The sequence below is a fragment of the Toxorhynchites rutilus genome, chromosome 3 (assembly GCF_029784135.1).
Source record: "Toxorhynchites rutilus septentrionalis strain SRP chromosome 3, ASM2978413v1, whole genome shotgun sequence".
Lineage (NCBI taxonomy): Eukaryota > Metazoa > Arthropoda > Insecta > Diptera > Culicidae > Toxorhynchites > Toxorhynchites rutilus.
In genome coordinates, this window is record NC_073746.1 from 139,879,800 (window position 1) to 139,906,139 (window position 26,340).

General features: G+C 40.2%; 1 protein-coding gene across 3 annotated transcripts; it reads left to right on the plus strand.

Moving 5' to 3' along the window:
- Positions 1 to 1,563: 1,563 nt before the first annotated feature.
- On the plus strand, positions 1,564 to 23,473 carry LOC129778480 (nuclear pore complex protein Nup154). 3 transcript variants are annotated; one of them, XM_055785399.1, is made up of 9 exons: positions 1,564 to 1,850; positions 1,934 to 2,148; positions 2,320 to 2,396; positions 9,588 to 11,067; positions 11,127 to 11,240; positions 11,298 to 11,819; positions 21,358 to 22,031; positions 22,090 to 22,934; positions 22,996 to 23,473. In XM_055785399.1, exons 2-9 carry the CDS (start codon positions 2,133 to 2,135, stop codon positions 23,249 to 23,251), a joined length of 3,984 nt encoding a protein of 1,327 aa, XP_055641374.1. In that variant the 5' UTR covers positions 1,564 to 1,850; positions 1,934 to 2,132; the 3' UTR covers positions 23,252 to 23,473. The 3 variants fall into 3 exon arrangements, with proteins under 3 accessions (XP_055641374.1, XP_055641372.1, XP_055641373.1); XM_055785397.1 differs by having other exon boundaries at positions 1,989 to 2,148; XM_055785398.1 differs by having other exon boundaries at positions 1,989 to 2,148; positions 11,127 to 11,231.
- Positions 23,474 to 26,340: the final 2,867 nt, after the last annotated feature.

Genomic DNA, 26,340 nt, shown 5'->3' on the forward strand with positions numbered 1-26,340 from the left:
CGTTGAAACCATCGTTGTGCGGTGGAAATGGAAACTATATCGGGTCCATAAACTGCACAAAGTTTATTGGCAGCTTGAGATGCATTTTTGCCTTTGTCATAGTAGTACTGTAAAATATGTCGGATTTTCTCTTTATTTTGCTCCATATTTGCGACATTATAACTCACGAACGATTTAACCAAACAAAACACTGTCAAGGACTATATTATAGCCAAGGACCTTTCCAACAAGCTATAGTATGACTCGATACAATGGATACAACTAGAACTACGCGCTTACAACGACACCTCGCGGAAATACCGCAGGACTTTTTTGACAGCCTAATATATAACTTTCATGTGTAGTAGTCTATAATTGAATAGTTTATTAAACGGTATTCTATTTATATGAACCTGAATATTTTTTTAGAAGGTTTCGACCGGTAATATTTCTGCTTAGAATATAACATACCTAACATACGCCCAAGGGGCCTAGAAGTATATCCTAAGGTGAGGCCGTTTCGTAATTCCCTTTTTGCTTTCTTCCGTACTGTTCTCATATACCACTCAAGGCGCGTAGGAGTATATCCTAAGGTGGGCCAACTTGCTAAAACCACTCTTCAGCCATCTTGGAAGCCTACTGTGTTTTGTTTGTAAACAAAACACAATACGCTGTTACCCAAGCTAGCTCGTGATCAGTCTGTCTCTTTCACGCTTCAAGGAAATAATTCCCCTTCTGCTTTCTTCCGTACTGTTTTCATATACCGCTCCTCGAACCAACTTAGTGACGATACGGCCTCACCTAGTACCATAGATCCATCTTGATACCAAGACGGGTCTATGGTACTAGGTGAGGCCGTTTCGTTACAAAGTTGGTTAGGGGAGCGGTATATGAAAACAGTACGAAAGAAAGCAGAAGGGGAATTATTTGCCTGTAGCGTGAAAGAGACAGACGGATCACGAGTGAGCTTTGGCACTAGCGTATTGTGTTTTGTTTACAAACAAAACAGTAGATTTCCAAGATGGCTGAAGAGTGGTTTTAGCAAGTTGGCCCACCTTAAGATATGCTTCTACGCGCCTTGCTTGATACCACTGACGAAACGGCCTCACCTAGAACTTTTGGCCCACCTTGCATACGGCTAGTAATCCCCGATTTTCAAAATTTATCGTTCATCCACTAATCGAATACTTTTCAGCAGTTAGTTGTTCGATACGATTAATCGCCCCTAATAATCGATTAATCGATTAATCGTCATACCCAGAAAAAAAATTTGTTAGACTAATATTTCTCATTTGTTAGAAAGCCATCTGGAAACAAAAAAGCGTTCATTCCGCCTGAAAATCAATTATTATCTTGGATCGATTAATCGACGTAAATTATTCGTTCGCTTCGATTATTGGTTGTTCAGTATTCGTTCGATTAATAATCGATTTTTGTAGGAAGTTTTCGATTAATCGATTAATCGAACGATTATCGGGGATCACTACGATACGGCGTCAGTTCATTCTAGGATGCAAACAAACTGATGAATTTTTGTTTCCTGGCGAAAGTTCATTCGAATTTGACAACCTGCCGTTCGTTGCAGTTTGTGCAGCTGTCAAACTATGAATTACGAAAAGAGCTGCTTTTCAAACCGCAATCGGAACTAATATAGCGCATAAGAAGTAGTTGAAAATAAACGATTTTTACGCGCATTTGGACCAGTTCGATTTTAGTTTATAGTGTGCAACATCGATCCTGCTTTGACACGAATCTAGAATAAAACGATGAGTCTTTCGGAATCCGCCGCTTTAGCGGACTCGTTGGAGTTTGCCGGTACCATGCTTGAGCGACACGACATTGCGGATTGCTCAAGTCCCGGGCTTTTGGAGGTAAGTTTCACGAGACACAAATATTGTGCATGTGAAAAAAAATGCAGGTTCATGCAATCAATGGGGAATATTTTATTTGTTAGCTTAACCTCTACGAAAAGTGAGCATAAGAGCTCTGATATGTGTACGTGATTCCAGGTAACAGGAGTAAAACAATCAGGGATTGCAACTGCCAGCGGACTGAATGATTATGACTACCAAAACTTATCAAGCCTGTCGCTGGGACTAAAAAATTTGAATCAGCTATCAACTGTGAACAAAATTCCTATTCCTCCGGAGATTATGGAACATTTTAAGCGTATGTATTTTGCATTCAACAATATTTTTTTCAGTAGCAATTTCGTGCTTCCAAAAATTTCAAATCCGAGAAGTAACTGATACTGATTAAGCCGATAGTATCATAACACACATTTCGAAAAGCATTAAGATTCATTTTCCCTTTAAATAATCATTTCTATTTTATTCACAGATATAAAATGTCACTGTATGATGGGGCTTTTTCCAGAAATTGGTCGTGCCTGGTTGTCAATCGATTCCGATATCTATGTAAGTACTTTCTTAAGTTGAAAGTCTGTCTATGTGTTTATCTGATCAAAGTGCATTCACTTTGCTGTATTTTAGTGCTGTAGTAACGCTTCATGTTTCGAATCATGTTCATTTTTATATTAACGCTTGATGTATTGTTTCGATTCCGATATCTTGTTCAAGGGTTTATCAAACACCAGTGAAAGATTCGAACCTCTTGTTTCTGCTTCTCAATTCTCGTCATTGTTATCACAGCATTTTCCAAAGTTGAACGGAATTCTCAACAACTGTACTTATACACTGTGCGAGTATATTTTTCTAGAAGGTACTCTTACAAGCATCCTTGATAGACATCCGAACTGCAACACCTTCGCAATGTTGTTCGAAAATCTCGGAAGCGCTTTTTCCGAGCAGGGACAGATGAAAATCGCAATCATCTTCGTTCAATTGAAACCCTTTACAACGGTTGCCGGATTGTATCGTTTCGTAGCTACATGTGGAAACCGCGAAGCAAAATCGCTCTGCTTTCTGGATGCACGTACGCAATTATAAACGCTGCAAACAATTCCCTGCTGAGATGACGTTGAAAGATAAGACTGCTGATTCTCCGGTCAGTGTAACTAACATTTCTCTCATGATTTTTTCGAAAGTGTATATAGCACTAACTCACCAGCATTTTCGCCTGTCAGCATCAGAGACTGTCCTGTTTTGGATGTGAATCTACCTATTTTCAACATAATACAACTCCAAATTTTGACTATTCTGAAAAAACTAGACGCTTCCGAGGGAGCGGGGTTCGACAATCTTCCACCGTTGTTCCTGAAGGAATGTATGGAGCTACTGTCAACGATTTTCAATAAGTCGCTCCGTCACAGTGTTTTCCCGATGCTATGAAAGACAGTTTCAACCTGCCCAATGCTTAAAGCAGATTCGAATGATTCGACACGTGGACAATTATCGTGGTAACTCTATTTTGTGTTGCCTGGCTAAAGTGTTTGAGGAATTAGTCAACAACATTCTCTATCTAGCATCTCGGACAACCATCTCCGAATTTAAACGTGGATTCGTAAAGAAGCGGTCTGAGTTTCCTTCACTGAATCACCGATTACTGTGCACTTCGGGCCGATATTAATGAACTGCAAAAATGATGCCTTGCGAACGGTGTGGAGCTGAATGTAAAAAAGTGTAAGTCTGTCGCATTTTCTCGCCGACAATCTCGAATCGAATTCATATATTCAATCGGGCTCGTACCCCTGGAGTGTGTTGTTTCTGTGTGGTATGAGTTATCCTATTGAATAATTACTCCTCACTTGGGAGGCTGAATGGAATCGTGAAAGGGACCTGCAGTTTCGTAGAATCAAAGCATCAACCGGCAAATGGAAGGACCGAGCCAACACGTATGAACAGCGAATTCTCTCGCGTCTTCGCATCGGACATACGTGGTTGACTCATAACTTCCTAGCAAAGAAAGAAGAGCCCCCTACCTGTTGCGGCAGCCGCCTGACAGTGGGGAATATTCTAACCGAATGCATGCTAACTGCGGACCTTCGTAGGAGGTACGGCTTAACCGGTGGCCTAGATGTCGTTTTGCAGAACGACACACGGAAAGAAAGAGACTCTGGATTTCCTTAAAGAGGCTAACCTGATTCAGTACATTTGATACTGCAATCAAACTTGAACGCTTACACCCTGGTATCACGAACCAGGGTAATCTAAAAGTGGCGCCTGCGCCTACCTGCAATGATTACCTACAAGTATTGTGTAACTTTGAGTGGTTGCTTCGGTATGTAAAGGGGAATAAAGAGACGAATGACTGTTATACAGCTCAAGGTCGTTACGCACTTCGCTTCGACTTCGATTTCCAGTTAAATGACAGGCTGACCAAAAGTACCGTTTTTAACGGGACAGTACAGTTTTTCAACCATTTTTTATTGTCCCATCTTTTTATCAATCTGTACCGTATTTTGAGTATAAAGAGAAAACAAATATATGTTGTTGAACTACGCGATTTGTTCTGAAACCCGTGCCTTAAACTATGGTTTCTATTACCAGAGATCCGTTAATGGCCTTTCGCAAATTTATCGACCTTATTGGGAGAGACAATGTAACTGAAGTTGTTTTTAATTTCAATTATTTTATCAGAATTGTTCAACATGAAAGGGGAAAATAAATTACAAGTGAGGTGCAAACTGTTCCCTAAAACTCTAATTGATTTAGGTGAAATATAGTACAGGCAACCCTTTTTTTGTGCGGGGGATAGGGACCGCATAAAAAAATCGTGCAAAACTTCACCAGTAGGTTTAAAAACCCGTGTTCGGTACACATTTTCAAAAAAAAAAAATTTTGTGCGGTAGAAAGGGACCGCATAAAAAAGTTTCCTCCAATAAAATAACTCAAATCCACGCCGTTCACCGTTCAATTTCCTTTTGTTTCCCTGCTTTGCGATAGGACAGTTTGGCTCTTCGGTTGCGCGTGGCTGTTTTGTGCTTTTAGTTACATGCCGAAACATGATGCTGTTAATGATAACTAACAGCAAAAACTTTGAAAAACTTAGAGCATTTGATGGGAGGAGGGGAATGATTTCAGAAGTGGATCATTGAGGTGCAAATATGCTCTTTTCGCACTGAAATGCATATAAACCATCGAAAAAAACTAAATGGACGATAACTTCGTCAAATATGCTTCTTTTCATATACCGCACAAAAAATAACCGCACAAGAACAGAAAACCGCACGAAAAAAACCGTACAAAAACAGGTTTTACTGTATGTAAAATTTATTAAAACTGGAAATTTTTTCGACACTGCATTACAATACATTCAATATCGAAAGGCTAGTTTAGGGGGAACACAGTTGCAATGTATGGATTGTATTAAAGTTCATTCCTAAAAGGACAGATATTCAGAGCAGCATTAGTGAAAGAAAACTTTCTGTTCGAATAGGTGAACATATTTTGTTTGATAAGTGGACAATGATTGAATGAATTATGATTTATAAAATAAAACTGTGGAACAAAAAATTCGTGCCAGTTGCAAATCTGAAGGAGCAAATGTTCACAAAAATGGAAAATATTTTTTTTAGTGTTAGAATAAAGCTCATGGATTATAGAGCAGTTCCACGCCAAATCAACCGATCGTTGTCACAACACTCCCCAATTTTTTGAAAACATTGTACGTGTGGTGGCAGGTACCACAAAATCTACATTTTCGTTATCAGATGACCAATTTTGATAACGACTGATGTATCTTGATTCATTGACCCTTTTTTGCGAAAACTCATAACTCGGAATACAGTTGTCTGATTAAGATATGAGGTACGGCAAAGTTGGTGGAAAATCATTATTATATTTTATTGGAAACCCCTTTCAATTTAACAAAGTTTGATATAAAGTTGCGCTGTGTCGGACTCTTTCAATGGAAAATCCTGAACTTTGGAATTTTTTCACGATTTCAATTTTGCAAAGAATTGGAATTGGAATTGGAATTGGATTGGTATCTTCATTTTGGCACCACTGTACGTCAAACTTTGTTGAATTGAAATGATTTTCTAAGAAAAATATATTCAAACAATATCAAGGGGGACATGTTTTGAGTTATCAATTTTTTCAATATTGAACTCAATTTTCGAGTGAGGTTTTTGAATTGCGAATATAGTAATGCTTTTGAATCCGGACACTCTGCATTACATTGAATATAATACATGGTCATACCTGCAGTATGACCATGTATTTTTTCAACATAACATGTAAATACAGCTGTCAACATTTGTAAACATAGTTGGAAATAGCTAGATGTGTAATCATGGTGCGGAGTTATACCAGAACATCCGATCGTAAAAAGTGGCCACAGAACGGCTTGAATGCGACAATCGAAGCGGTGAAGAGTGATACGTCAGTGCGACATGCATTCTTAGTGCATTGTGTCCCGCGGAAAACACTTGAACGTTATTTACATTGTGCAGATCCTTTGTTGCTCTAGCTGCTCGGATCATTTGGTAATGTTTTTACGACGGAGTAATATTCTCGCTATAGACAACGATTCTACGGTGTTGCGACAAGAGAAATCCGGAAGCTGGCGTATGATTTGGCCGAAAGAAATGATATTCCTCATCCTTACAATAGCCAAAAGTAATTAGCCGGAATAGATTGGTTGGTTGGCTTTCGAAGGCACCACCCACAACTCTCTTTTCGGACATCAGAAGCAACCTCCGCCGCCAGGGCACAATAGTTCAATCGCATTGCAGTTGGCAAATTCTACGATTTACTGGAGGACGTACAACAGAAATACAACATTCAACCATTAAGGCAATTCAACGTCGATAAAAATTCAGTGATTCAGTGATTGAGAACTATCTCTTATCAATAGGAGAAGCAAGTAAACTAAAAATTATTATCTTCATTCAACAGGTACAGACCAAAAATTCCAAAATTCTAACAATGCGGGGAAAAGGCTATAACTTCAGCTGAGCGCTGAGTGCTGAACACGGAATAACGATCATAGAATCTTCCAGAGAACTCCCTATGTTGCTACTGTCGGCACAATTCAGTTTCTCTACGGGCGGCGATGGACGAATCCAACGCTATCGATGCCAATATTGGGTACATAACGGCACAGATATTCTCTGTTCCTGCTTTGAGTAACGAAAATTGTAGTCCAATCACTTTGATCACGTTGTTATATTTTGTACATGCTAACTGACTGAAACCCAATGAAATATACGTGATAGTTGCAAAATAGAATAAACTGTCCTCTTATGAACTTGTTACGTTATTTCCTAGCGAAAACATGCTCAAAAGATTGAATCAACTAACATGGTCATATTGCCCCGTATGGTGGACTGTTTTGCCCCGTGGTACTTTCGATCGAAGGAAATGGAACACTTTTTTAAAATTTTCCACATAAATCTTTTTTAAAGTATATTCATACAATTCACATCGATTAATAAGGTTTCATATCGTGAGGTTTTAACATGTAGCATAATTTATAAACGTTTCTACGTGTTTTAGGACGTTTTGTTCTTAGGGGGACCATATTGCCCCTATCTACTCTATTATATTATATTAACCCTTTGCGGTCTGATTTAATTTCCCTTGAAAGAGATTCTCTTATCTTTCCACGTTAATAATATCTTGTTTATACCGAGTACCGATACCTATTAATAATAGAAACTCCGTTTATATCCGTGAGAAAATTCACTAGACATTAAAATTCGGTAAAAAAATGTAAACTATTACATCGTTTAATAAAGTATTTAGTATGATTCCTTGCTGTGGTGGCTGAGAGCAGACAAACGACCGCAAAGTGATAAATGGGAATAATACTCTGCACATCACCGTAAAACAGAAATATTATCCTCTTAAACGATACACTCAACCAGGGCCGTCAGGTTGTCTTACATTTTGGTGAATGCAAAAACAGACAATGTCGTAATTCAGCTTACGGACATTGTCAGGAAAATAACATCAATCAATTTTGAGACATTTTCCCGTTTCCACCCAGTCGAAAGTAAGAAAAATAAAAGCAACATCGACATTCTTTATTTGAGATGTTTTCAGCCTCCTGGGCTGGTTCGCCTCATTATCATTCTATTCTTGTTCCCCTTCATCGTGGAGGGGAAGGAACGAGGATCTTCTTGACTGATCCATTGTTCAGACGCTAGATCTTAAAATAGTTCGGCATCTAGGTAGCGGACCAGCGCTGCTACTTTTGCTGGATCGCCCCTCAAGATGTCTCTTACATTCTCGCTGATTCCATGAAGGTTTCATCAAATCATCGAATTTTTGGCAAACACACAAGAAGTGCTCGACGGAGTTGTGGATTTGGCAGAGGTCGCAGAGTAGAAGGAAGGGTCCTCTATTGAATCCGTATGAGACCGAGCAGTGACCGGTCCTCAGTCTGGACAGGATTCGTTGTTCTCTCATTCCTTTAACATCGTCAAACCTGACAATCGTGCCCTTGACTTTTCTGAGAAACTGCCCCCTCTCTGCGAACCACCTTTCGGTCCAAAAGGTGCGGAAAGAGTTGGTGATCCACAACTTCACATCGTCAAATGGCACATCCCGAGTGAAGAACGGTCTGGTGCGACCGATTCCGGCAAACCGGTCGGCCGCTTCATTCCCTGCGATGCCGTTGTATCCGGGGGTCCACATGAGCACAGCGTCGATCAATATGTACTTCCTGATGGCCTGTACCAATGGATGTTTGGACCTGATCGCACCGATGGCATCAATGGCGCTTGCCGTATCGGAGACGACCAACAACCGCTTGGAAGATGAAGTTGTAGTTGCCTCGAAGATGCCGGCCACTTCGGCCGAGAAGTCCTGGCAGATGTCCGCGAGTTTCTTGCTGGAAATCAGACTATTATTATTATCGCTTACCCCAGATCCAACTCCCGATGGTCCTTTTGAGCCGTCCGAATATCTGACCTCGTGGAGACGATATTTTTCTGCTTTGATGGCCTTGAAATATTCTAGCAGACCGATCGAGCTCGCCCGGCTCGAAAGTTGTCCCTAATACCGTTCTCGACGAGAACAGTTGGGAACCTCCAGTCGTTCGCACCAAACCAGGATTGTTTTGCCACCGGGGGGTGGTTGGAATGCGCCACCCGCTGCAGGATCGTGTTGCTAAGGGCGGTCAGGTGGGTCTCCCCTCTACCGTTGGTTTTCGACAAAAAACTGGCAGTCCTGGCTACGTTCGCCGAGTCTATGATTAGATCGAAAGGAGGTTCTTCAATTTCAGCACAGACAGAGACAGCTGGTGTTGATGGCAGGAGACCGGAGACAGTCCGTAGCTTTGAGACACCTTTTTCACCCAGTCGAAAGTAAGAAAAATAAAAGCAACATCGAGATTCGAATCACACCGTCTTTATCTTAATTTATGTCTTTAATTCATGAGCGAAAGCTGTGGTTTTGAGATGCAATAGATTGAAAAAAAGTGAAACCTGGTGAAAAAGCTGGTTTTAAATAATTTAATTTTTTTCAGCTGGAGTCGGAGTGGGTACTAATAATTGTAAGGAGTTGGAGTCGGAAAATTTTTCTCAGAATCCACAGCCCTGGTTTTCTGTGCGATTTATTCCAGTCACGAAATTTGATATGTCTAATAATATGTTTAGAATAGTATTAAGGTTTTATTAGGTTAAGTTCAATCTGTGAAATTTGTTTTTTATCCTTCGAGACGTTGCAAATAAATATTCAATATATATTGTGATATTTCAGATTTGGACCTACGAGCAGAGTCGAGATGTGGCATACTTCGATGGTTTATCGCATCTGATTGTGAGTGTTGGCTTGGTGGCCCCTAAACCTGGGGTGTTCATTGCCGATGTGAAGTATCTTCTTGTGTTGACCACACCAGTGGAGATAGTTATTCTTGGCGTCACATTTGGAGATTCGAAGGCGTCGCCAAACCGCTCGATCACGTCTTCCACCGAGGAAATGCAGCTGCTGAACAAGCCAATTTTCGTACTGAATACGGATAACGTTGCCGTCACTTGCGTCGAGGGAACATCTGATGGTAGGATATTTTTGGGCGGACGGGATGGCTGCTTGTATGAAATCTACTACCAGGCGGAATCGAACTGGTTTGGCAAACGATACAAAAAGGTGAACCACTCGCAGGGATTGATGTCCCACTTGGTGCCCGGAATATTCAAAGTGTTCTCAGAAAATGATTCGATTTCCAAGATAACAATCGATAACTCTCGGAAATTGCTGTATGTGCTAACCGAAAAGGGTGCCATCGAAGCGTGGGATATTGGAACGGATTCCAACACTGTGAAACGACTCGCCAGGATATCACAGAATGATATAGCGTCCAGTGCGGCAAATATTCAACGAACTATTGAACCCTCGGTGTTTAGGCCTGTCACTGCCCTGTGCCCACTATCAGCGGACGATTCGTCACACTTACATCTGATAGCGATAACCCAGACTGGCGTACGTTTCTATTTTTCTACGACGCCTATATTATTCGGTATTCAACAACAGCAAATGTTACAACAGCTACAGCAGCAACCCCAACAGCAAGCTGGCTTGGCTGGCAGCCTCGAACAACAGCGTCCGCAAGGGCTGTATCTTCTCCATGTTCGACTTCCACCTGGATACACTCCAAACAACAACGTGGGCAAACCCAAACAAGTTCATTCGGCATTTTACAGCCAGGGTTCCCTGTTGATGGTATCAACGCCTCAGCCGGACCAGGACCTGTTATGGTCTCTCAGTTCCGAACCTTTTCCTTCCCGACAAAATTTGATTGAGTCGTCGACTGTCATGACAATGGATGGCCAGGTTTGGGCGGTAGCAGAAGTGAAACCTAAAGATAAGATCACCGTAGAAACTCCCCTGCGGGCGGCACAAGTCCCAAAAAAGGTTGCACTATTGACAAACCAAGGGGTGCACATTGTGTCGCTTCTCAAATCAGTCGATATTCTTCAGCAGCTGCTACTAGCATGTCACGGACCGCACAACGAAGCCGTTAAAGCTTACTTCCAGGTGCAAACGGAGCCACAAGCGTGCGCAACAAGTTTACTGCTGGCGTGTATTGAAACTTTCAAAGGTACCGAACTGGGCGACTGGGCCGCTCAAGCCTTCATCTTGTACGGCGGGGAGCCATTCTTCGATGTTGGCGCTTACATGGGTGGCCAACCGGCGGCACCCAGACAATTGAGTTTCAACTCTCCGGCTACTGGATTTGTCGGTAGGTTTGAGGTGAAGTAATTGATAGGGTTCATTATGCATGTGGGTTCTATTTTGCAGAATCTCAACCAGGAGGTCCTCGACTGTTCATGTCGACGCCATTCTCCGCTTCGCGACCAGCATCTTCGGTTCAGCAGAGCCTCATACAACAAACCCAGTTTCCAGGTAACCAAAGTATGTGACAGTGAAATCATTGATATGAGTACAATCTAAAACCCTGGATTATTTCAGTGTCCACTCCACTCAATCAGAGCTTCGGCAATCTTCCCCTGTCTGCGGATTCCGCACACTTCCATTATTCGGCAAAGCACGCCGGTCTGTATCTGCACATGTCGCGATTGCTGCGTTCGATTTGGCACAAGCGTTGCATTGACGATAAGCTTCATACGACCATCAGCCAGCAGGATTGCGCACAAATTTTGGAGGATTTATATGCAATAAAACGTTTCTTGGACTCGTTCGCACTCACAAATCTAGCCGGACTTGTGGGGAAGAATATGTCTCACGCTGGCACCATTGGTGGTCCCGGTGGATATCTACAGCAGCAGCAACATCATCACCACCAACAGCAACAACACCAAACGATGTCCGGTGTGTCGTCTGGAATTGGTCCTCAAAGCCCTTACGGACATCAGCAATCATTTGCGAGCGGCCATGGTACATTCGGCGGGGCTTCGGTCCAGCAAAAGAACACCGCAGAAGATGCGGCGACTGAAGAGAAAAAATCATTGGATGCTTTAATACGTTTGATTAGTAAGTACAAACTTCCTTTGCTACACTGTTGAGCTGAATTTGGGAATTGCGAATCGAAATAGTGTGATGAATCTTAGTCTTTTTTCCCAGTATGTATATTTATTTAGGCTCCTTTTGCGGCAGCCTTCTTCTTCTTCTTCAATGGCACTAACGTTCCTAGAGGAACTTCGCCGTCTCAACGTAGTATTACTTGCATCATTTTTATTTATACTTAGTTGTGATTTCTATGCCAAATAACACGCCTTGAATGCATTCTGAGTGGCAAGCTCTAGAATACGCGTGATCACAGTGCAAGTCGGAAGAAATTTCTTTGACGAAAAATTCCCCCGACCAGAACGGAAATCGAACCCGAACACCCGGCATGTTAGTTATGACGCTAACCACTCGGCCAAGGGAGCACGGCAGCCTGTCAGGGCCAAAAATTCAATATTTTTTCAATTGAGCTTTTAAAATATGTTAATAGCATATAACTGATTACTCGTGGTTGGCTCGAGGTAAGTGTTACAATTAATTTGTAGATTATTCTGTTCACAGTCGATGCGGGATACTTTCTATTAGGATGTAGCTGATCATTAATCAGAAATGCCTCCCAGAGGTCACGTAACTCGACACAATTTCAGCCAAAGAAGGCAAACATTTTACAAATATAAGTACAAGGCCTAGTCCACGGACGTATTTCTGTAAACATACATCGTTAACATACGAATCGAAATCACAAAAAAACATTTGTATCTCGGGATTGGTTTAAGATACAAACAATGTTTATTATATCTAAATGCAGATAATTTATTGTTCTTCCAGAATATTTTTTTTAAATTATTGCGCCGCAGTAATAATTATTTTTCGTACTTTCCTTCGGATACTTTCCACTTCCTTTAAGCGACCATTTTCCTCCACGATCTCTTCATGTCTGCCACATTCCGAATCAGTTGTGCATTCTTCTTCGATTTCCGCTTGACAATTGCCCAATACTTTTTGATTTGGCAAAATTAGGAGCAATTGGGAAGATTGAGGGGTTTCTCAATGAAATCGGCTCCATTGTCACGGTACAAATAATCACCTCTCAACTGTAGCCAAATGTGGCCTCTCAACTCTCAACTGTAGCCAAATCTGGCCAATACTTCACAGGACCTTCTTGAGCCTTAACAAACGGATAGAGACATTTCTGCAGGCACTCTTCCCTATACATTTACGAGCTCATTGTCTTGTGTGTGACAAGAGCCTAAGCTTTCTATCCACATCTGAAAATCCCTTGCCAAATCAAGAACTTCCTGGTAAATTTATCAGCGAAAACGAATTTAAATTTGCTGGGGACATCTCTGGCAGTGGCTTTATAGAATTTCAGGCCTGGGAGCTGTCCAAAATTCATCTTCACCAACGTTTCGTCATTAATCAGCATTCATCCTTTCGTGTCTTTCGGTCACCAGATTTTGCTCCAGCGTCCTGTTCATTTTTTCCCCTGTTGGGAACTATTGTGGTATACCTCATTTTTTTATACTACACTTCAAGCTTATCTATTGCTTATTGATGAAGGAGTACACTGAAAACTACAGGTACCAATCAAGAATACTCTGTTTGATTAAATTTATGATTCTGATCGGCGACGCAGACCAAATATCCTTGGGCTCCAGAATAGCTTTATCAAGGTGTTGAAATCTGCGTCGTGTTAGAGCTGCGCAGTTACAGAGCAAATGTTCCGAGGTTTCGTTTTCGGCATTACAAAAGCGACAAATATCATCTTGAACTAAACCAATGTTTTTAAGATAGTATTTGCTCGGACAGTGTCCTGTTATAAGACCAGTGAATGTGCTGAAGTCTTTCTTATTAAGGCTCAGCAATTGTTCAAATATAGGGTTACCTTCCTTGGATCTCAGTGATATTCAAGAGGTACTCTCTGGCGGTGTCATAATCATTATCGTCATTTTTCACAGAGACTTTAGATCAGCGGTACTCAACATTTTTTTCTAAAGGGCCACAAACAAGTGTTAGCCATGGTTTCGTGAACATCAGAAAAAATTAAACAAAGAAGGTTGATGTCTCAGACATGACACCATTGTTAACATAGAACTACGAAATTATTTCCGGCGAGAACAAACTTTACAGAAATTTAATAGTACAGCTCTCTGATACAAACATTTGATAGCAATGACAATGGCCGATAAATGAATGCTCCCACTGAGTGATTAGCGCTAACGTTTCAAGAAGCAATTTGAGTAGATTGTCCAAATAATTCAGTATTAACATGTAATGTTGATTGCTTGCTGTCTTTAGCACTGAAATTGAAATTGATCTTCTTGAATATATAAGCAGTTTTTCAGTATCTCTTAATAAAATTACATCTCCAACGCAAAACGAAACATTTCAGAAGTCGCAGAACGGCAACAGAAAATCCAAATCGAATATAATTTTTGGGGCGTCGGAGGTGAAATCAATAGCATCGAAACAAATTTTCACCTTCTGTTTTCCACCGGAGAACACAACTCTCAATGCTGAAAAATACCTTACGTCTCTTTTAATGTGGAAACAATAATTGATATCACGAAAATTGAATGATCGATTTTTAAAAAAATCACAAATAAGTCATTCACGATTTAAGTGCGATTCACATACAACATACACGTCACGTTCACGTCCCGTCACTTCACGATACGTCAATGATTCTACCATGCAATTCCCATGAAAACATTCACATACACCTGCAACGTAACGACCCGTCAGCATACGTTCAACGAAAACGACCGGCAGGATTTGTAGAAAAGAATAATTGACGGAGACGGACGGCTCGTTTGGTTTTTGTCTGGGCTTTGTGTCTCGGCGTTTGTTTTAATTTGGTTGTACAGTAATTTACATCTAAATCGACATTAAGCTAATTGAACAGATCTGTGATCTGTGTGCAACACGTTTAATTAGACATTTTTACCTCTAATTGGACATTTTTGTAAACATTGAGTTCGGGGCCCAAATTATGGCCCCACATTGAAAGTCGCCACCAGTCGCGGATGTCCAATTACTGGTCAAAATCGACTCCAATGCGACACTGAGTGGTGCCTCAGCATATCGCATTATAAGTAACTTACTGTACTTTTTATGCCAACATATCTCTTAGCTCCAAATTCCGGAGTGAAAATCATTCACGACTAGTTGAGAGAATTATTCTATTTATTATTATTGTTGAGTAAGGGTCGGACTACGGGGTTTAAGCATTTAAATAATTGAATTCAATGATTTTCATTGAATTTTTCAAAATTTAGAACTGATTCTAGACATGCTGATTTGAAAGAGGGCATTGCAATAATAAATCATTCGTTTGGCATTTGACGTGCCGGTGCTGGTGGAAGCATTGACCAATAAATTCAAACAAACTGTTGAATTTACAGAAGCTCCTAGCTAGCAAAAATAAATATAAAATATATTTTTAGGATGCATCCAAATTTCTCAAATCGCTCATCAGTCGGAAGTTTTAGTGGCCCTGGAAATGACCGATGAGTTTGCGCTGTTTTGTAGACGCAACTGAAGATGATTTATTCATTGTTCATTCTTGTTCTCGCGAGAAAAATACTCGCGCTCAGAACAATACACGCAACGCACTTAGTATGCATCGCGATATTCTTCTCGCATTACACACAGTGCGGCTCCAGGTGATTTTATGTTTGTCCCACACTACCGTTAAATTTTTTTTTTCCCCAAATATATTTTTTATTAAGGCACATGTGGCGTTAGCCTGACGGGGCCGGGAGTCCAATATTTTGACAATTTTTGTCTTACAACTATGTTAGTAATATGTAACCGATTACTCGCGGTTGGCTCGAGGTTAGTATTACAAGTGTTCTCATAATTGGTATGTTGCAGTCTTCGATGCTCTGTACGTGTGCCCGACACGGGATACTTTCTAATAGGATGCAGCTGACCATTAATCAGCAACGCCCCCTAGTCTGTACCCCATATCTAGCGTGGTGCGTCTTTCTCGACTCGAGGAATCCAGGATAGAATGGTCACTAGCCGGCGCAATCATCAGCTCGTGTAGAGTTGTCATGAACGGTACAACCTTTGGCTCTTGTTGAATGATCAGTGGACTGCACAACCTTCGGCCCGTGCATCTGTAAAGAGTGTGTGTATGTATTGCCGCGACTAAGTAAAAGTTTATCGATCGGATAGGAGGGATATAAAACGGGGACACAACGAAGGAAACATCATTAAACGTTGACATCGGCGTTTCTGAGGAACAGGTATAGATGAAGCAGAAGATCAGGATCACGGCTACCTAAGATATCCCGGACGGGGATATCCGATTGTCTGCCTTGTGCTCTCAGTGCTCTAGAGAGCTGAGAGCGAGCAGCATGGAACCGGATACACGACCAGACAACATGCTCGATGTCGTGGTAGCCATCGCCACAATCACAAAGATTGTTTGCTGCGAGCCCAATGCGATAGAGATGCGCGTTTAGGTTGTAGTGATTGGACATAAGCCGAGATATCACGCGAATGAAATCATGACCTACATTCAATCCCTTGAACCATGCACTCGTCGAGACCTTAGGGATAATCGTGTGTAACCAACGACCGAACTCATCTTCACTCCACATGCGCTGCCAACTAACGAGTTTGTCCTGACGAGGAATGTGAAAAAAATCATTATAGGCAATTTGCCTTTCAAAAGGTGTGCCTTCTGAAGCGCCCACCTTAGCTAGCGAGTCCGCTTTCTCATTCCCCGGAATCGAGCAATGAGAGGGAACCCATGCTAAGGTAATCTTGAATAATTTTTCGACCAAAACACTCAATAGATGTCTTATTCTTGTTAGGAAATAAGATGAGCGTTTATCAACTTTCATTGAGCGGATTGCCTCTATTGAGCTGAGACTGTCTGAAAAAATAAAATAATGGTCGATGGGCAGTGTTTCAATGATCCCTAGAGCATAGTATATCGCACCCATTTCTGCGACATACACGGAACAAGGATCTTTGAGTTTGAAAGAGGCACTGGAATTTTCATTGAAGATGCCGAAGCCAGTGGACCCGTTTATGTATGAACCGTCAGTAAAGAACCTTTTATCAGATCCAACTTTCCCATATTTTTCCGAAAATATCGACGGAATAACATTGGAGCGTAGGTGATCTGGTATTCCATGGATTTTTTGTCGCATGGACAGATCAAAAATGACAGAGGAATTGCAGAAGTATGGGAAGCAAACTTGGTTGGAGATGCCTGGTGAAGGGTGCACGTCGTGGGTAAGGTACTCATGGTATAAAGACATAAAACTTGACTGAGGAGTCAGTTGTAGTAGATTTTCGAAGTTATCAATCACCAATGGATTCATGATCTTGCAACGGATGAGAAATCTGTAGGATAATTCTGTGAACCGAAGAGTAAGCGGGGGTACTCCTGCCAAGACTTCGAGACTCATCGTATGTGTCGAATGCAAACACCCCATGGCTATACGCAAGCAGCGATATTGTATCCTCTCCAGCTTGAGAATATGAATCCTGGCAGCTGATCGGAAGCAAAAACTGCCATATTCTAACACTGACAATATCAAAATATTAAATATTTGAAACCACATAATATCAACAATTCGTACAATCTTCACGGTATGAAAACCGACTGCTTCGATTCTGCTCTACTTTGCTTCTTGCATATCCTGGAGATGCACTCTGTGGCGAAAAAAAAGTTCAATATAGTACGAAATACACACTGAGGTTGGCCAGGGCGAGCACAATATTTAGAGAGCTTTCACTGACAGTCAACGACATGCATCGGCAAATTTTGACTAAGATGTACTTTCAAGCAGGTACTCATATTCAGCCATTCAATGCAAAACCGATATAATGGTTCTCAGATTTTCGTCAAAATTGGTAGTTTTGTTCTTTGTCGCAAATTTTTAGACCCGTATTTTTTTTACTTTTTTGTTAAGGTGACCCTTTCCATTTTAGGGGGGTCCGAAAAATCCATTTTTCGCATTTTTGCCAAAAATGATTTTTTTTTTTCAAATATTCATAACTTTCGAACCACTGGACCGATTCAGATGTTTGACAAATTAAATTAAAGTCAATTAACTAGTCTTTCTTGGAAAAATACTACAGTTGCAGAAAATTCGAATAGTGTTTTCGTTATTATTGATTGTATTTGTTTTTTATAGTTTACATTGTCTCGAGACCAAAGGTGCTATATTTTTTTATATTTTTTTTTTCTGGAAAGCTGGGGATTTTTCACATAACATATCTCGAAACCAGGGAGGCGTTTTTTCGTTTTTGAGTTATGATTTTTCAAAGTTAACCAATGGTTCGAAAAATCATTTTTTCCCATTTCTTTCTCTCCAAAAACATAACTTTTGTTCTACTGGATCAGATGATCGACATATTAAATTAAAGCCAATGAGCTAGTATTACACTCTGAACAAAAATGGATTTTGTTCTCGTAATTATTGACTATATTTGTTTTTTATAGCTTACATCGTTTCGGGACCAAGGGCGCCGTATTTTTTATATTTTTCCTTAAAGCTGAGGTGTTTGCACATAGTATATCCGAAGGCCAGTGAAGAGAGTAAGTTTTTCATTTTTATGTTATGATTTTTCAAAGTTAACACGTTTCAGTTTTCGTTCAATATTTCTATGCGACTAGACTGGATGTATGTGACTATAATCCAATTAATTGGCAAGTATGTATTTTATTCAAAAAAGGCTAGCTAGTAGGCTTTAATTCGATATGTCGATCATCTGAATCGGTCCAGTGGTTCAAAAGTAATAAATTTTTGAAAAAAGTCATTTTTGGGAAAAATGGGAAAATGATTTTTTGGACCATCGGGTAACTTTGAAAAATCATAACGAAAACGAAAACGAAAAAAACGCCTCCCTGGTTTCGAGATATGTTATGTGAAAAATCCTCAGCTTTCCAGAAATAATATAAAAAAATATAGCGCCTTTGGTCCCGAGACAATGAAAACTCTAAAAAAACAAATACAATCAATAATAACGAAAACATAATTCAAATTTTCCGCAACTGTAGTATTTTTCCAGGAAAGACCAGCTAATTGGCTTTAATTTTATTTGTCGAACATCTGAAAAAAAAAAATTTTTGGCAAAAATGCGAAAAAAATGGGTTTTTTGAATCACCCTAAAATGGAAATGATCACCCTAACAAAAAAATGAAAAAATACGGGTCTAATAATTTGCGATGTCAAAAGGTAACCCGAATTACTCATGAAAACCAGGGAAGAAATTATTGCCCTGGATTTATGCAATTCATACTAAATTTTGCCTCAAGGGCTCTCTTATGGGCTAAGCCCCAGTCACAAAAATCCCGACAAACGTTGTCGCAAAAACATTTCAGAATCAGACGGCTCCAGATTAGTCTGTCCGAGTGAAGCTTACGATTACTTTCCGGATTGGGATTTTTTTTTACCTTGGGTGTGTGGCGCCTGGTTGCCAACTTTCGGGGTGGTTTCGGATTTGAACATTTGATTAACGGTCTAACTTTAATTTGAAGTTTATTAATATTTAAATATAAACTTAAGATTTGAACTCTAGCGCGAGCTTACGTGAATAGAATTGAACGAAGTGAACTGGTTTCTACGCAAGAATCCCGAGTATAAATACGCAAAATTTTATAAGGGAGAGAAACTATCTTCCTTTGCTACTCAGGTAGCCGAAACCACGTCGGTTATCTGGCCTTGGTTGTGGTGTGGGAATTTTCCTATCTCTATTCTTATCTATACGCCACCGCGTAGACATTTGTTTTTTTCTTCTCTGCCCTTCGCGTTCATTCCATGCGCAATAAGGGCGAGACCTAAGCATATATTTCTCACCACAATAGATCAAACTAATGGTCGCAGTGGTTCAATGATCCTACAAAAGAAGCATATATTCCTATCACCTCTCGGATTGCCCATACGGCGTTCTCGCCTTGGAACTTATCTAAATGTCAGCAATAAAATATTTTTTTCTAATCATTCTTTCCTATGGTCTGTCCTCAACATTTTTATAGCCCTCATCCTTCGTCTAGTGTACTATCGCTTAGCGTTCTATTTTATTTGCCCAATTCTCGCTTGGGTGTTGTTAAAATATGTTCCCCACGGAAAAGATTCGAGTGGGAAACATCTGGCTAATCGCCAACGAAATATTTACCTTGCATAATGTCCTATCTGTGTGGTTTTCTCCTTTACTTTCCATTGATTCATTTTTTATTTTTTTTATTCTTTATTTGAGAGGTTTTCAGCCTCCTGGACTGGACTGGTTTATCGACGGCATTGCCGCAAGGTTTTGTTGGGAACAGATTGCACATAAAATTATCACATAAAAATTGGACACAAAAATTAAACACAACAAACGCTGCTTGGTGTTGATTATTCCAAATGCGCGTTGCGCCACTTTTATATTTGATTACTTTAATTTTGAATTGTTCATTGTGCCTGATCGCGTTCCAATTCTTTCTTATAAGCTGAATCTGTAACTACTCATACACCTTTTAACTTTCGAATGATGTGATTGACATACCGCTTTGTTCAACTGACAAAGAGGTATTAACGCTCGAAACTTTGCACCTCAAACGTAACGGTCTCGCTTCAGAAATTTCAAACTTATACCCCAGAGTACAGATTCAAACATGATAGGATGCAAAAATACAGAGGCATTCTCCACCAGACGGTATGCAATTCGACGCCCCCATCGAATAAAATACTGTGCAATATACATCTTCCATTATTCCATCCTTTCATTCGCTAGTTAGATGACTGATGAATTGTGAACACTATAAATTGAAATCGCGTGTGGCGTGTTTATACTCAATGAAAGAATACGGCGGAGTTAAGTTTGCAATATTTCATCTATCCGCATTGCCCGTAGAACGAATGCTGCATTTACATTTTGAGCGACCGACTTACGGTCGTCTGATTAGCAGTGATATTTAAATATTTTACATCGTTGATACAAATTCGGCCACGGGAACACCATAGGAAAATTATTTATTAAGTTTCCGTGATTGTTCACATACAAAATGGTAACGGGCCAGGCGAACCAACATGAAGATCCCGGTGGGCCGCAGGTTGATTATGGCTTCTTTAAATCATACGATTCGTTCGTCTCCGAAGAAATGTAAGATCTTTGAATTCGATTCATGAACATGAAATGGGTTCTGTCGCCACCAGAACTGAAACTCTGGTAGATTTGCCTGAGATTGATCAGTTTATGGCTTATTGCAAATGAGTCTCTAGAGGATAATTTTATAAAAACCGTTGTACAGGGACAGAGAAGCATCAACAACTGAAAGCAGAAAATTGTAAAGAATATTGAATTTCAAATTAATTTGCCTATAATTGCACCGAATTGTAAGTCTTCTATTGAAATCTTTATTGAATATAAATGAAATAAATTATATTTTCTAGCTTGAAGTTATTCGCTATCAAGACCGGATATTTTCCATTTTTTACCAGAACAGGTTCATTATGTTTGATTAGAAAATTCTGTCTTATCCTAAGAGGACATCAACCTTTGCGAATGCGAATTTTCTGGGGTAACTAGCACTAACATTCAACTTTTACCTTTACAGAGCACTCATGCGAGGTGTTGGCACTGTGGAAAATACTTTGCGAGCATCAGTGCCATCTGCTGGTGTCCAGATTAACTAAGGAGCAGCAAGCCATCCTTCAGTCCTGTACCTTCCGGGATCTCATCCTCACCCGCTCGGATCTCTGTGGGCTGTTGATCGTAACACTGATAAATTCCTACCTTAACGACAACGCCAGTGTCGGCTCGATATCATCCAAACTTCGGGAAGTTTGCCCGAATCTGTATCGCCATGAGGATGCTGTATCCCACAAGGCTTCGGAGATTCTGCTTCTTTCCAAAACCTGCAACGATCCGGATGAGAAAGATGAACGCTTGAAGACAGCCTTGCAACTGTGCAAAAGTGCCGCTCCGAATCTTCCTTTGACCTCAATATGTCAACAGTTCACGAGCGCTGGTTTCTACACGGGAGTCATCGAACTGTGTTCAATTTGTGCTGCGAGGAGCGATCCTAACGAGGCTGCATTACATTTCTATCGCAACAACGAACCCGCCGAGGATCAGGAAGGATTCATGGCATTCCAGAATCGGATGATATGCTACAAGGAGATTAAATTGATGCTGGATCACGTCTACACAAATGTTTGCAAAAACAAGGGTAGCAGCATTTATCCATCACTGGAAAGCACTGATCGGGATAAGTTAGCGAATAATCATGTGAGCTTCTTTGACATTTCACTTTTTTTAGCATACTTAAATGTATATATTCTTTCAGTTAATTTCAATCATCAGTTTATCGCTACAATGTCAGGATCAGCTGCTGCACATAGCAGTGTATGAATGGCTTCTATCCCATAACTTGCTGGGAGAACTTCTAGAGATAAGCGAACCATCGCTCGGTTCATTCCTGGGCCGAGCTGTAAATCGAACTCCCGAAAATCTGGTGTTGGCTGATTTGCTCTGGAAGTATCACGAACGCAATGGTCAACATGCTGCCGCCTCCAAGATTCTGGACAAGTTGGCAAACATCCATAGTGAATCCATATCGTTGCAGCACCGAATCGAATACCTCGCTCGGGCAGTTATGTGCATGCGGAGCGACACTGTCGGCTATTCGGCTCACAATGGAGTGCTGCTCAAGGATCTCGAAGACAAGCTTGAGGTTGCCCAAATCCAGAAACAGGTTCTGGATGCTATGTCAATTATTCCCGATAAAAACTACACCAGCCAGGCGATCAAATTGCTCAATTCAACGCTATACAATCTAACTCAGCTGTACTCGGATTTCGCCGAACGATTCGAGCTGTGGGAATGCAAGCTTACGATACTGAACTGCTCCCATCATAACGATCCGTTGCTGATCGAATCGGTTTGGACGCACATTCTGGATAAGGAACTTGAAAAACCGGACAGCAGTACGGAACGTTGTCGTCGGTTACTGTCTAAGGTTAAGAGTTTAGCGATGGAATATGAAAGCTCGGGCCACTGCTTCCCATTGGCATTTATCGTCCGTGAACTGGAGCTGAGATGCTTTCGGTTGAAGCTGTTCGACTCACCCGTACCAGAAACGCTGATCGAAATGAATTTGGATGTTGATGCGTTGTTGAACATATACTCAAGGTTCAATTTAATTTGTTAGGCCAATATCCACATTTTGCTAACGCTTATCTATTATTTCCAGACTCATTTCCATGAACGAACGCGTCTGGGTAACGGAGGACGACGAGTTGTACCTGGTTCGGTCGACGGCCAAGTTGCTTTCGATCATTGCCTCCCAGCCGAACCTGGTTCCGCTGAAGGATCGACGAAAAATGATTGCCAAATCGCAGGATCTCATCTCTGCTTGTTTGAGCATTTTGTACACCAAACCCGACGGCCAGGGACACGTTGACAGTCTCCGCGAAACGCAATCGAAGTTAAATCGGATCCACTGCTAGCTGATATCGACAAACCTGTGACATGCAGATACAATTGTAACTATCATTTATAGTGTGTTAGCGTTATTTCATTGCCCTCTTGCTTTTTCCTTTTTATGTTTTTGTTTATGTGCGCAATTTGTGTAAATTGTGCTATAATTACACGAGATAGGACATTATAGATTTTTTTAATCGTATATCTCATGTATGAAGAATTCGGAAACTTATATATTCACACATGTATCAGTGACGCAAAAATCCTTGTAATATCCGAAAACATACAAATCGTTGAAAAAATAAAAACTAAATGTTCTTTAAAGATTAGGGTATGTTTGAACGAAGACTGTCATGCAATTCTCCTATTAATTGTACGCAATTTGGACGTTCTTCACAATACATTCCAATTATCGCCTTCTGGGCGTAAACATATTTTGTATGTTTTTCTGCTCTTAGGCGTACAGCAGTTAGGACGGGGGAAGACGACCGCCCGGGGTAATAATTTTTCTTGATACACCGTAGTAAGATGCACATTCGGTTTTTTTTTTCAAATTTTTATCTCGAAGTTTTTGAGGATAGACGAAAAAGTACGTTTTCACTATAGATGTTATGTTGAACCACATAGGGGTTCAAATAAACTGTCAAAATTTCTTATTTTATATCCTATACAATATTTGTCATACAACTGGTGATTTGGTTTGGGGGCACTTTTTACTCCCTTACCCGGCCAGGCCCTTTGATGTTTTTTTCAGATACCAAATATAATAAATTTAATCATGATAATTACGCAAGGTATGCACATTAGGCACGTTATAAGTAGTTCAGGAAAAATAACACCTCCTCCCACTCCTATCACGCTTGATCTAAAATACAACGACTTTGATTTTGACGTAGGATTACGTCTTTCGGGAACATATTGGGGTACAAATTGAAAATCGAGCACATCGTGAAAATTGTCCAATTTCAAACGCTTATTGCTCAGTCATTTCATGATGAATTAATGAAATGTTTGCGTCAATCGATTTCGGTACTCCATAACATTTTTTTATATTGAAGAAAATAATATATGTCATGAAACTAACTATCGAACAATTGAAAAACCTCCACCCCTATCCTAACGGAAATACCCACTTCTGATTGGTCGAAATTGACGACACATGCGGCGGGTCCCTAACAGAGACATCAAAACCAAGCTGCCTGGGGGAAATCGGAACTGTAAATACATGAAAGTAGAGGGAACTTTTATTCCTACCGAAATGTTTTCCCTAAAAGAGGTAACAGAACCAAGGTGCCCGGGGAAAATCAGCATTGCAAATATATACAAGTCGAGAGCATTTTTATATTGCAAGTAAGGTGAGTGATACGATTAATTCTAGCAAATAAAATTTAAATATGGAACTTTAATGTTGGTTGTTTCATGAAATTTCATATCAATAACCGATCGTGGATTTTGAATAATTTACCACAAGTGTAAGTGTAAAATTGTATATGGTAGCAGTTGTGTTGAAAATGACTTGATGTATGAAACGATTTATTCCAATTTTCATAAATAAAAACCAAGGTGTGTTCCCGCTCGAGAACGAGTCGTTTGGTTTAAGCTTTCTGTTTTGTTGTGTTCATTTTCACCCAAGGGCGAGAAAAATTGGAAAAGTGAAGAAATATTAGAAAAAGTGATTTCCCATATACTCTTCATATAGTATTAGTTGTTGTTAGTCCAATTAAAATCCGCATTGGATTGAATAAACACTCAGAAAGTAAAAACTATAAAAGAAAATTACCTTTTCCATTTCAAATATGTTGTCTCTGTATTGAAGTAACATGTTTTTACTGATGAGAAAAATAGATAATTGTGTTCGGTATTGATAATTATCTTATATAACATTGGTGAGTTTTTTTTTACTTTGTTTCATTCATACATAACACAGGAGGCATCTCGTCTAGGATCACAGAGGGCGGTTTTCATCATATATCGTTCCATTTCGGTATATTTTATATGATTCGCACCATCCAACAACTGTTTACCGTCCTTCTGTCATCATCACTCAAGAAACATTGGTGGAGTGAACAAACAATACCCAACAACCAAACAAAACGTCCCTGATTCATAGCCACCTAATCATTATCAAAGAGTTTAACGATGTAATTCTTCAAACATATGCAAAATCAACAGATCGCCTAACGGAATCCTACGTCGACTATGCGGTCGTGTCTCGGACACAACCCTCCTGTGACTTTTTTTTAGTAGCACCTTTTTCATACATTTTTTAATTTATCATATAACGTTATGAAATAAAAAGAAAAACTTTTGGAAGTCAACGTGATTGCGGAAAACATCCGGAAAACAAGACCGATGCTGACATAATGAAATGCCTCAATTTTGTATGCATTGTGTTTAATTGTACTCTATGCTTAGGGTGGCCGTCTTACCCCGTCCTCCCTTATAGACGATAACAAGTTTTTGTATCATATGAATCCGGGATTCTTCTACGGTAACGTCGAACGGTAAGCCGCTTCGATTCGTTGGCTGTAGGAAAGAAGACACTTTTTTATCTCAATTATGTAAAATGTTGAATTGTTGCTTCGACGGAATGATTGTGTGTGAGAAACTACTGAAAGCTACTTGTTGCCTCAACGAAATCGCGGTTTTATTCATACCGTAAATGATCTCTAACCATTTAACCTACAACATCGAACTACGCTCGTGGTGATTAGATTGTCCCAAAATCTACGACATCGAACTCGTAAATTTTCCTTAATATTGAAAGAAATTTTAGAAAAAAATGCCTATTATTGATTTAATAAATTTCTACATATTAATGAATCGTTCGTTTTCATTTTGAAATAGTTATTTATACATGTATTTGCATATCATAGGCCGCCATGTTAGATATGCATGCCCAGCATGGAGCATGGAACAATTCGATGTGTGTGTGTTTGGTCTGTGCGGTTAGAAATTAAATATAAACGGGGCTGATCACGAACATCACTGCCACGTACGCTTTCACGTCACTTATACTTCACTTAGTCTTTTTGTGTCTATCATCATTGTTACGGACAGTTGCTTGAGCTTGGGTAGACTGTACAATTCGTAGTTGCTCTCCGTGATTGACCTG